General features: G+C 39.2%; 1 protein-coding gene across 3 annotated transcripts in view; it reads left to right on the top strand.

Annotated features, from left to right (window-relative positions):
• The window catches only part of LOC129755113 (uncharacterized), a 116,655-nt gene that overhangs the window by 60,287 nt on the left and 43,964 nt on the right, over positions 1 to 12,404 (top strand). For all 3 annotated transcript variants that reach the window (XM_055751446.1, XM_055751447.1, XM_055751448.1), the window contains exons 5-6: positions 4,656 to 4,880; positions 11,058 to 11,256. In XM_055751446.1, the coding sequence (XP_055607421.1) occupies positions 4,656 to 4,880; positions 11,058 to 11,256 (424 nt within the window). The remainder of the gene's footprint in view (positions 1 to 4,655; positions 4,881 to 11,057; positions 11,257 to 12,404) is intronic.

Below are 12,404 nucleotides of genomic sequence, written 5' to 3'. Positions count from 1 at the left end.
GTGTCAGTTTATAAATTCTCTCAAGGAAATTTTCCGCTGAATATCTTCATTGAAAACTGTAACTTCGGATCTTATTATACAAAAACGTTATAAGGTGTTGATTGTATTCCAATGTCGGCATTGAAACAATAAATTCAATTGACATTACTGCTGAGTGCCTAGCGAGGTATTGTATAAATAACTTTTCACGAATAACTTTTCGAAGCATCAGCAGTGATATCAATTGAATTTAATGTTTTTCAATGCCTAAAGTCATACCCCTGTTACACAGCTAATAACTTTATTGCCTAATATTTAAGATACGAAGGCACGATTTTCGACAAAGTTGTTCAGCGGAAAATTACCTTTAAAGAATTTATAAATTGGTACAAAAACCATTAGCAGGCTCGATTGCACAGAAAAAAACAAAAACAAGATTTTAGTATAAAATATTCAATTTTCACATACAAACATAACAGTTCAAATTTACTGATGTAAACGTTACATAAAAATTCTGCAAAAAATTATTGATGAGTTTTGAGCCAAAACGATGTTTTTGAGGCCCCAGGGTCTGAGAAATTCTAAATTTTCCTCATATCGACTCAGTCTACTGACCCAGTATTACTCCAGAATTGTATGATAATTTTAGCAAAATATTTATTAAAAAATTGTTTCAAATACTTTCGAAATTGTCCAAATGGGTCTCAAAATATTCCGAATTTCAGACCAAATCATCTCAAAGCTCGTTCAACCAGGGTGTACAATTTTCATCGAATATTGTACACCATGATTTTAAACTAAGGTTGCCAGATTGCCTGGTTTTATCCAGGTTTTGGCCGGATATTTATTAAAAATTTTGGGAACAGTCCGGCCCGGCCCGGTTGCCCGGATTTCATTGAAAAAGCCCGGATTTTGCCCAGATTTATTCACTTAATGTGGCAAATCGACTAAAAAAAAGTGTTATAACCTTTTATTATTTTCGCCTCCAAAACGCAATTTTTTGAGGAAGTTTTTTTAAAAATAACCATAAAAGGTTTTTTTTTTAATCTGTCAACAATGTTTTGATGAAAAATATGTTTTTAAATTTTTTTTTCTTGATTTTTTCTTTGAGTAATTTCAGGGTTTTGACAAAATTTGCCTGATTATAGCACGGATTTTTGGTTGTTAATTTTGAAATCAAATGCCTGGATTTCGCCTGGTTTTTATTTAAAATTGCCCAGATATTTCGACCCGGGTACGTGATGAAAAAATCCGGCAACCTTATTTTAAACGGTATGAATTTATAACACGTGTTTGATTCGCAAAATCCGTGTAAAAGCATCGTTCTAAGGAAAAAAATCGTCAAAAATGAAGCAGTATTTGGAATATGGATCAAAACCAACCCGTGTAAAAATAGACTATAGTGTAATTCTAAGTTTTTCTCAAATTGTCTATAAGTATTCGAAATTGTTTGCTCAACCTTTTAAATTGTCTGAAAAATGATTTTATCTTTCATGAATTTGCCTTTACACTTTTCCACAGTGCCCTTAAATAGGTCCGAAATTCACTTAACATAGATTGCTTAAATCAACTTAAATCAATAAAAAACTGCTCAGTTGTCGAACTGGGCTGATTGAATCAACGACCAGTGAGTGGGAAACAAATTTTGTTTCTTAAAAATGATCATTGTAAAAACTTTTTCAAGACTTTAAGAAAGCTTTCCATTGAACAGGTTTGCAAATTTCATCAAATTAAGCATGCTTTATACATAAAACAATGGTTTTGAGGATTTTGTTTGGTTCCGGCATGATTTTTTGTCTTAAACGATTACAACTCTTTTAAAAAACTGTTCCGTTTATTTTTTTTTGGAGAAAAATTAAAAAAATGTTGCACCGGATTTCCAATTTCATCACCTATTTTAAATTGTATCACAACGGTCCCAAAAATGTTCTAAATTGGTCTAAAAATATCCTTAAGTTATCACAAAATTAAAAAAAAACTTGTTTCTTCAAAAATTATCCTAAAATCCCTAAACTATTGAAAACTTTTTCCATAGCAGTCCTAAAATTCCAATTCACTCTAAAACTGATGAAATTTTTTCGATCATCTGCCAGAATTGTTTCAATATGTTATGTCTGAAAAATTTCTAATGAAGACTCAAAATTGTCCAAAGTTAATAAAAAAAAAACTTAAATAGTTGCAATTTTTCCTCATCACTTTACTAAAATTATTTGAAATGGTCAATAAAAAGTCCCATAACTGGCCCTTAATGAGCTTAGATATTGTTACAAAACGGTTGGTTAGTTATTTCAATTTAATTATATTTTTATAGATTTCTATTATGAAATTTATCCAGTTCAGTTCCAAAACCAAACATAATTTCAAATCATACTAAAAATTAATTAAGATTTTTTTTTAATTTATTTGATCCCTAGGATTTTAACACCTGAATGTCATTCATCCCTAAGATTCAAAATACTTACATAATAAGTTGGCTTAAATTTGATCCAAAGTCGTCCAAAATATGCATCCAAATGGTCCTAAGTCCCAAGTGTTTCTAAATAATGATATAATGATATTCATCACGAAACTGCCTTGTATACAACAAAAGTTTTTCTACACATTTTTTTCTTTATTTGTTACATAATTTATCCAAAAATTTTCAAATATAGTTCCAATTTATCCAGAAATTAACTCAATTATTCTAAAAATTGTTTCGAAATTATATAAAATCTGTCTCAAAAACGTCCTGAATGTTTGTCAAAATAGTTCCGGATTTTTTTAATAATTGTTCAAATTTTTTGCTTTGATAATTAATTTTTTTTTCTAAATCTGTCTCGAAAAAGTTAGAATTTTGTAAAAAAAAATGAATGTGAAAATAATCCTCTTATTGATTCGAATTTCGAATTTTGCGATACTTGATTCGATTTTGATTTAAAACAAAATGACACCAAAACGACTTAAAATTAATTGATTTTTTTTTTAAATTGTGTTCAAATTGATCCCAAAAAGGCAACCAATTTATTTCTGATTTGCCCTAAAATTTTAAACATTGTACTGTGGAGAAGCTGTTGAAACATCATGAGTGAAGTTGATAATAAAAAATTAAAACTTTAATCCAAAGAATTTATCAAATTTTAAAATAAAACTATTTTTTTTAAATCGAAGAAGAGGATGATGCATGAAGAATTTTATGTAAGTTTCAGCCTTATTCCAAATATAAAAAGAAAGAATAACACTACCGCGAACTTTACTCTATCTAATAAAAAACACAATAGACGAATTTCGCGACAAATCTACACAGTATCTGGCATGACCCTATCAGAATTCAATGAAACTTCATGTGTGTGTATAGTCCTCACGTAGTTGAGGCACTTGGCAATGCAGTTGGCATACTTAGATTTCCAAAAAAAAGATCTAGACTTACATTTGAAATGGGCAAAATATTTTACAGCCACTTGGTCAATTTTTCTACAACAAAATTTTTGCTCTAAAATTCAAATTCCTTCAAAAATGTGGTATACGAGGGAGTTTTAAAAAAATAATTCAATTTTTAGAAAAAAAAATTATTTAAAATGCCACACTGAGAAAAATGCATTTTAAATATTAAAACTCAGATATTTTAGTTTTGGAAAAACATTTTTCACAGTGTAGGATTTTAAAAAAATTAACACTCTTTTAAAAAAATTCGAGAATTTTTACAAAACTCTCTCATTTTCAAATGTTAGTCTAGATATTTTTGGGAAAACTAAGTATTCCAAGTTACTCCACTAGGAAAAATCTTAATGCCACAAAGTTTTATTGAATTCTGAAAGGTTCAAGCCAACTTCGTGACGATTCGGCATGAAATCCGTCAATAGTTTTCTTAAATGGTTTTGAACTGTCTAAATTTCGCGAATTGTCTCAGTTATCAGAGATATACCAGTAGCGAGTTTTGTTCTTCCTTCAAACAGCTGCAATTCTTTCAGTATTTGAAGCGAGTGACATGTCTCGGCAAGTTTAATTTTGCGTTGTTAATTGAAAACTTGAAATCGTTTCAAATTTCTCCGCCCACTGGGAAAGCAATTCAGCGTGATTTTATTGTTATTTCTAAGGTAAAGCTTTGTTCGTCAGGCAGCAGGGACTTCACAGTCACAGGAAAGCCCAGCCCAAACAAGTGCCATTCTTCTGAGGATTCTTCTCAGTGATTTCCATCACCGCGTTTCATTGTAGCAAACAACACTTGGGAGCGTGGACGCGGGGGCGGGAAATGAAAACACAAATAAAGCCACCCACAAAAGAGGCTTGCCGGACAGAGAATGGAAGCCAAAAGTGCCTTCGGAGCACTGCCGAGACCACACAATCGGAATCAGGCAACCATGCGTGTAAAATCCTTTATTCGTTTCGGTGAAAACGATAATACATTTGTGTGTTCGTTTGTGTATTCAAAAGCTTGTGAAAAAGTATTTAGCCGTTATGTAAACGGCGGCGTTTTAAATTATTTTGTGTGTAAAAAATATTCACCCGTATTATCATCATCGTAAAGGTAAATCACCGGTTGGGTAAACATTCTCATTTTACGGAAATTAATGGAAAGAAAAGAATACCTTTGATTCAAAATATCAATTAAATTTCTCACGTTTGAGAATATTTTCAAAAAACTTCATGCTTTTCAGTAATATTTATGTAACATTCCATCTTTTTCTCATCCTTTCCAGGATACTGGCCGTTCGGGTTCACCTGGTGCAACATTTACGTGACGTGTGATGTGTTGGCGTGTTCGGCTAGCATTCTGCACATGTGTTTCATCAGCCTAAGTCGTTATCTGGGAATTCGGAATCCACTGGGGAGCCGGCATCACTCGACCAAACGACTGACGGGGATCAAAATCGCCCTGGTGTGGCTACTGGCGATGCTCGTCTCCAGTTCCATCACCGTTTTGGGTAAGTTTTGGGAGAAAGTATTAAAAAAATAGTATCGGAAAAATGGGGAAAGCTTTTTTGACGGGGACGAATTTCAAAATTTTTCTTCAACGAACCAGTCGTGTGAAGGACATAACTTAATCCTAAATCAACAAATTTGCTACCGCAGACAAAACAAATCTCAATATTTTTCTAATAACCTTGTTGGTACATTAAAATTAAAAGCACGAAATTTCTTTAACATACTAAAGAAAGGAAAGCTCATAAGATTCAAATCACACGACCTCGCCAGACACTTCGTGTTCTAAATTAACCTTTCCATGCTTTATTTTGTCCCACATTAACGCTTTGAATCCATTGGAACTTGTATGGATCAGTCTGAGGTTCTTTTTTTACATCAAGGGGTGGGCTGTGCTCAAACACTTCTAAAGGGTGTCCAAGATGAAATTGCCACACACAAAATTGAATCGCAAAATTTGAGTTTTCATCCGATTGTAATCAAATTTTCAGGGATTGGAAAATTACAATTAAACTTAATTTAACCATTTTATTCGTATTTTAGTTACAGCTCATACGCAAATGCCCGCACCTTGGCCTTAACCTCGGCCATAAGATTCTGCACAACCTGTGAATCAACCGATTTTTGCATGTAAACTCATACTTTCTTCAGTTCCTCGACTGTCTTAGGTCGTTTAAAAAGGTGCTGCTTCATAATCACCCAGTATTTCTCGATGGGGCGGAGCTCCGGAATTTTGGGAGGGTTGAACATTTTCGGCACGAAATTGACCTTATTGTCCGCATACCACTTCAGCACGTCCTTGGAGTAGTGGCATGAGGACAAATCCGGCCAGAAGATTGTTGGGAGTTGTGGGCCATCAGGAGAGAAAGCAGCCGCTTCTGGAGGCACTTTTTCATGTACACCTGTCCGTTCATCGTGTCCTGGGTCACGAAAGGTGCACTCCACTTCCCACACGTGTAGATGGCTTGCCAAACCAGGAATTTCTTCGCAAATTTGGACATCTTTTGAGAGCGGACATGCTCCGGAACGCTGAGCTTTTCCTTGGCCGTGAAAAACAGGTTGCCGGGGATCTGTTTGAAGTCGACATTCACATATGTTTCGTCGTCCTTGATGCAGCATTCAACTTTCGTCAGCATGTTGAGGTACAACTTCCTGGCACGGGTTTTGGCGGACTTGTTCTGCTTCTATTCACGATTAGGGGCCTTTTGTACCTTGAACGTTCGAAATCCAGCCTTAGTTTTGGCCTTCTGGACAAAACTTCGGCTCAGGTGCAGCTTCTTAACCACATCCTGAACGGAGGCGTTCGGGTTTCAGTTGAAGGCCCCAACTACGCGGTTGTTATTTTTGGTGTTGTACGGAATACTTTTTCCTTCTTCCTTATCTGGGATACCGATTGGTGGTCAATCGTTACTCGAATCGCTTAATCACTCGCGACACAGTGAAATTTACGATTCCCAACGTTTTCGCGATGGAACGATGCGAGAGATCGTTGTTCTCGTGATGAATGCGCAAGATTTTATCACGCACGAGCTGTTCTTTCGACTCCATTTCCGCGAGTTTTGAACACAGGACTTTAAAACTTGCAGGATGTAAACAATGCACTATGTACTAAATCCACCCAAAGTTTCATTAAATTCTACCCAACGGTTAAAAAGTAAGAGCAATTTCATAGTGTGGCAATTTCATCGTGGACACCCTTTACATCTCACCCGTTTCCTTTTCTTCTTTCTCATTTTTGGTCTTTCTCCTTTATCTTTATCTTCTTTCTCCTTTTCCTCTTTCGCCAACTTCAGACTGGTACAGAAGACCCCGAGACGTGTGCCGGTTAGGTAACGCTTTCAAAGTAACTCGCGCCCGTCACAGCATCTACTCCCGTAGGTTTTCTAACCACCGATGCATGGTCGAATGAGAAACTACCCAGCTAGAATCCCGTCACGACCATACTGAATGGTATCTCCGCTTCCTTTTGCTGCAGGAAAGATCGAAGCTGAGTACGTGAGATTTTTTAAGTCCCACCACACGTCTAGATTAGGGTTATACCGTGTCATAAAATCGCATTGCTTTTGAATTGTGGTATGAGATCGCGCATGATTTACGATATTTCGTCGACTATAGCACGCAACGACTGTCCATCGCTACACATTTTACTCAAAACATTTCCGGCATTCAAATTTTAAAGTTGTTGAAGTCTTAAAATGAACCTGCGGCAGACAAAGATAGCATGTTCTGCCGATTCCTCCGTATCTACGCATTCTGGGCAATAAAGCGAGCTGATATAACCGATGAAGGTATTGCTTAAAGCACCCATGTTTCCGATTTACCCAGTCTGAAAGTCGCAGGATTGGCCTATTTGTTCATCTTGCGTTGTTCAATGCGTCCCATTGCTCCTGCCACTTGAGCATTGACGCTGCTCGTTGAATTTTACGCACTCGTCTAACAGCTCTTGCTTTGTAACACTCCGTATCCTCCGCCACAATTATGTATGTCGATGGGAATCATGCTCGCGATGACCAAAGCTGCATCTGCTGATATGGTCATGTATGCACAGGAAACTCGCATGGCTATCAGCCGATGTGTGGTCCGTAAATTTGGATCTGTTGCGCTCCTTACTCTATGGTGGAGCTCCAGGCACTTCTCCGTATCGTAGTTGCTACTGCTCTTGCTACTTTTTGGACCATGGTAGTTCGGCATAATCCAGGCCCATGAATCGATGACTTTCGATGCGCCTTCACAACAGTATTTGACATGAGCACCTAAACATGTGCGATTTTCGACCAATTCTCCAAGGTATTTAAGCTGCTGTTTCGAAGATGTCGTGTGCCCTTCAACAGTAATCTCCATGTGCGGCACAACTCTTTTTGGTCACGAGCAGAACTTCAGTTTTATGGTGAGCTATCTGAAGCTGAACTCCCTCCATCCAGATGTCAACCATTTCTTCGGACACCATTTCAAGGTGATCATGAGCACGATATCGTCAGCAAATCCGACTATCTGTACACCTGTTGATAGTTGTAGCGTTAACACCTCACAATACATGGCATTCCAAAGCACAGGTCTGAGTACGGAACCCTGTGGAACACCCGCTGTTAGGGCAGAAGATCGTAACCCAGTTTCGGTTTCGTACGTCACGGCTCGATTTTTGAAGAAACGTCATATTTTCCTGCAAAGGGATTTCGGAACACGCATCCTGTGAAGTGCTTTGGCAATAGCTTTCCAGCTGGCATTGTTGAAGGCATTCTTAACGTCGATCGTCACAATGGCGCAGTGATGAACACCTGTCCGCTTTTTTTTATATGCGCGCTTCGCGTACTCTGTCACCATTCGGATGGCGTCCACCGTAGATCTCCCTTTCCGAAAACCGAACTGTCTGTCCGACAGTTCACTTTCACCTTCTGTGTTGATAATAAGTCTGTTAATTATTATCCTCTCCAGAAGCTTACCAAGGGTGCCCAGCAGACAAATGGGTCTGTATGATGATGAATGCCCTGGGGGTTTTCAAGGTTTCGGTAGTAGCACCAACTTCGCCGTTTTCCACGGATTGGGAAACGATCCCTCGTTGAGAAACTTTTGTAGCAACACTCTGAAAGTATCCGGAATGGCTCGATGTCGTGGGCACCCGCGTCGTACGGGGTAAGTGGCCACTGCGTCGGACCATGCTGAGGGAAATGATGTGCAACGATCTCTCTCAGTTTTCCGGACACTTTTTGGTCGGCGACCTTGCGCCACCGAATCTCGCCAGGGCAACTTTATAAGCTTGGCCACATGGCTTATCATCTACGCTCTGGCATAACGCTCTGTAGCAGTTCTCTTTGCTTGTTTTAATAGCTCGCTTGGGTGCCACCCTGGCTGCTAGGTAAACGGCACCTCTCGTTTCTCTATCGGCTTCATTTCTCGTCCGTTGAGCTCGTCGTTTTGCTTTTAGGCAGTTAGTACGAAGCTCAGCTATTTCTACGGTCCACCAGTAAGCTGGTCGTCGCCACCACTTCGGTGTATTCCCTCTGGACATGGTCATGTCGCACGCCGCTACCATCATTTTCGTCAGCTGCTCAGCATTATGGACCTGCGATGATTCCTACATGTGCATTTATAGCTACGGTGCACACTTCATTATCGAAAACTTGAGTCTTCCATCTCCGCTCATGCACTGGCAATTGCCTTACTGCCACCAGATTTCGGTCTCCTACGCTATAGCGTATCGCCTGGTGAATAATCGTCACATACTCTCCAATTCACGCCAGTTTTTAATAATGGACTCGCAAAGGTGATATCGATCACTGACGTTCTGTCTGGTATTCCATGCTTGCGATAGGTGCTTATGGATCCAGTGTTGCACAGCTCAACTTCCACCGAAGGACTCTAGTAGAATGTGGCCCCTAGGGTTGTTGCTACCCTATTTAACCGCCCATGCGTTAAAGTCTCCTTCTATTACTACAGGGTTATTTCCTGTCAGTTCGTGAGTGAGTTCATCCAATATTATGTTGAACTCTCCGATGGTCCATCTTGGTGGAGCGTAGCAGCTGCAGAAAAAGATGCCATTAATTTTTGCAACAACGAATCCGTCCCGAGAAACTACCGCCACATCACACTTCCTTTCGCCTATTGTTTGCTCCAGCAGAAGCTGTGCAATTTCGCTATGGTTCAGGTTTAGCCGAAGTGAGGGCTGTGCACGTTGATGATGCTGATGTTGAAGAACCGGCCCTTGATTCTCAACTGGCACATTCGTGAGTTGATCGGCCATCACCCGATCACGCGCTTTTGCATCTTTCCCATCACTATAAAAGCTGTTCCAAGCTCGTGTGTGTTGCCGCAGCTCTGGTAGATGGCACGACCATCTGGGTACGTTTGTACCGTGGAGACCTTCCAGCATACCTCCTGCAGCGCTACGATGTCGAATTTGCGGCTCTTCAATTCGTTGGAGAGCACGTAGGTTCTGCCCACAAAATTTAGAGATCGGCAGTTCCATGTTTCCATGTTTCCAATCGCTAGTCCCTTTTCGTTGCGTGGGTCTTTGCCGATTTCCATCCGAAATTTGTTGTTCGTTGCTTATGTTTTTTGTAGTCACGGGCTCGCAAGGCCTGCAGCTAACCTCACTATCTCGCAGGAGGACCGCCGTGATGTTGCTGTTTTGGGTCCCGAACACCACCAGGACGTTTTTGCACTCCGCACGCCGCCCCTGACATGGAGAACAGACGCGTACGAAGCCCCCTAACTCAGTTTGCATGCGATCAAAGCATCCACCGGGGTTGAGTACCCGATCTCCTCTAAGATTGCTCGCACCCCAGCTAGCACCACGGGGAGGTAGAGAATCGGAGTTGCAGACAAGAGGTGATATGACCACTACCCGAAGGTTGGGTGTATGGGGTCTCGAGGTGCACATTGTCTACCGTTCGCTAGCCTAGCTAGCTAGCTGCTGGATACGTATGAAAATATTTGTGTTATTGATTCACAAAAAATATTTTTGAGATTCAAAAAAAATAGGTCATGGTATTTTTATCACAATATTTTAATGTACGCGTGAGATATCGAAGAAATCAAATTTATTTTTTACGGTAGTTTCTGGAAGAACGCTGTTATTAGTTCAAATTTGAAAATTCCAGCAAAAGTTTTTTTTCTCAATTAATCACAAGCATCTTTGTGCATCTAATAAACAATGTTCGGAAGAAATTTGCAAAACCGTATCGAAATAAATCAACAATTTCTAAATTCTTTTTCAACTTTCACAACTTTTTTATTTCATTTAAAAAAAGTCATATATTAAAGGGTTAAGTAACATTTAAAAAAATATTGAATAAAAACTGATGATTTAAATGCCAGCTCAAGACAAAATCGTTCACCTTTTTATTAAGGAAATGACAGAATGCGAAAACGATTCAGTTGATGAAAAACCAATTCATCAAAAATTCCAAAGACAGCCGAAACAAGTACAATTGCTTTCAATTAGGGTCCATGAAAAAATAATTATTTTCCCCGGTCAACATGGCAGTTACTTTGATTAAAGGTTATGTCATTCACGATGTCCGTCCGTTCGTCGGGTCATTCACAGTTGAGTTGGATAAAGATGGGGTTTTAAGGGGGGGAGGGGGGCGCATTACCGAACAACTGAGCGCCGGGCGGGTTTAATTCTCTGGAGCCGTTTTGTGCAATTTTTTAAAAGTGTCGTTTCCATCTGCTTCTCCTAGGCATCATCAACCGTAACAACATCATGCCCGGTCCGCAGGAATGCGTCATCAACAATCGGGCATTTTTCGTGTTCGGATCCCTGGTCGCCTTCTACATCCCGATGGTGATGATGGTCGTGACCTATGCCCTCACGGTCCAACTGCTGAGGAAGAAGGCCCGCTTTCTGGCGGAACATCCCGAGGGGGAACTTTTTCGCAGGTAGGTAGCCAGTCGAAATTTCTCTCGTTGCTTTCAATTAAAATAAAACATGTTTCGGAGTCCAGCGTCCGTTCATCAGCCCCCGGCCGCCAGGGTAAATTGAGGGGTTGTCAATGGGTGGTTTTTCCAAAGAGTATTTGCGTTGACCGCAATTATCATTCAATTGAGTTATTGTTTGTGGTATAACAGGAATTCTTTTTATCCTTCGAATGCTAGAGACAGAGAGAAACCTTTTTGTTGATTTTATTTTTCAAACCCAATAGGTTCTAAATTTGAAAAAAATATTTGTTAGCCGTTGTATTTTTGATAAACTCTAAAGCATGGGTGGCCAAGCCAAGCGCCGCGGGCGACATGTGGCCCCGAAGACGTTTTTGGAAAAAGCATGTTCTAAGAATTGAACGTTTTTGGGCAAATATATTTGACTCAACACTAACTTTGGTGACTACTCTTTTGGTTTGGACACTGGTTTGGGTGACTACATATTAGACTGGCCAAAATTTGTATGGGATGATTTTTACAACATTTTTTTTTCAACGCGGCACCCTCTAGGTTGGTGCATTTAGGTGAAAACATGAGTTTCTGAAGATTTCAGGTCATTTGGCAGAAGCGCGAGATGGAACAGAGGACTTGAAATTTGTATGAAGATTTTCGGTTAAATGTATGACAAATCAATATGCTTTCACTCTTTGAGTTCTAAAACATGTTTCCAGAACGCTAGAATGCTCAGAGTTTCAGGAATTGTAGTAGAAACAATGACAAACAAGTTTTTAGAAAATAGTGATGCGATACGAGTGGACTGTAATGAATTATTTGCAATTGAAGGTGTGATTTTTTTTTTAGCATTTTTTGATATATCATGTACAGTGTACGGGCCAATAATCGCACTAACTGAAACTCTTTTTTTAGTATGTGCGTTTATAAGCCCATACACCGTTCACGATATATCAAAGAAATGCGAAAAAAAATCACACATTCAATGGCAAATACTCATCTCAGTCAACTTGTATCCCGTCACATCCACAAGTTTTGAACTTCCTGGCATACTGGAAACAAATCTTAGAACACAAAGAGTGAAAGTATATCGATTTTTCATACATTTTGCCGAAAATCTCCATACAATAAGTTCTTGGCGCCAGCTTGTGCTTCTG

The sequence above is a fragment of the Uranotaenia lowii genome, chromosome 3, assembly GCF_029784155.1.
Source record: "Uranotaenia lowii strain MFRU-FL chromosome 3, ASM2978415v1, whole genome shotgun sequence".
In the NCBI taxonomy this organism is placed as follows: Eukaryota; Metazoa; Arthropoda; class Insecta; order Diptera; family Culicidae; genus Uranotaenia; species Uranotaenia lowii.
Note: the sequence above shows the minus strand (reverse complement) of the source record. Positions and strands in the feature narration are given on the sequence as shown.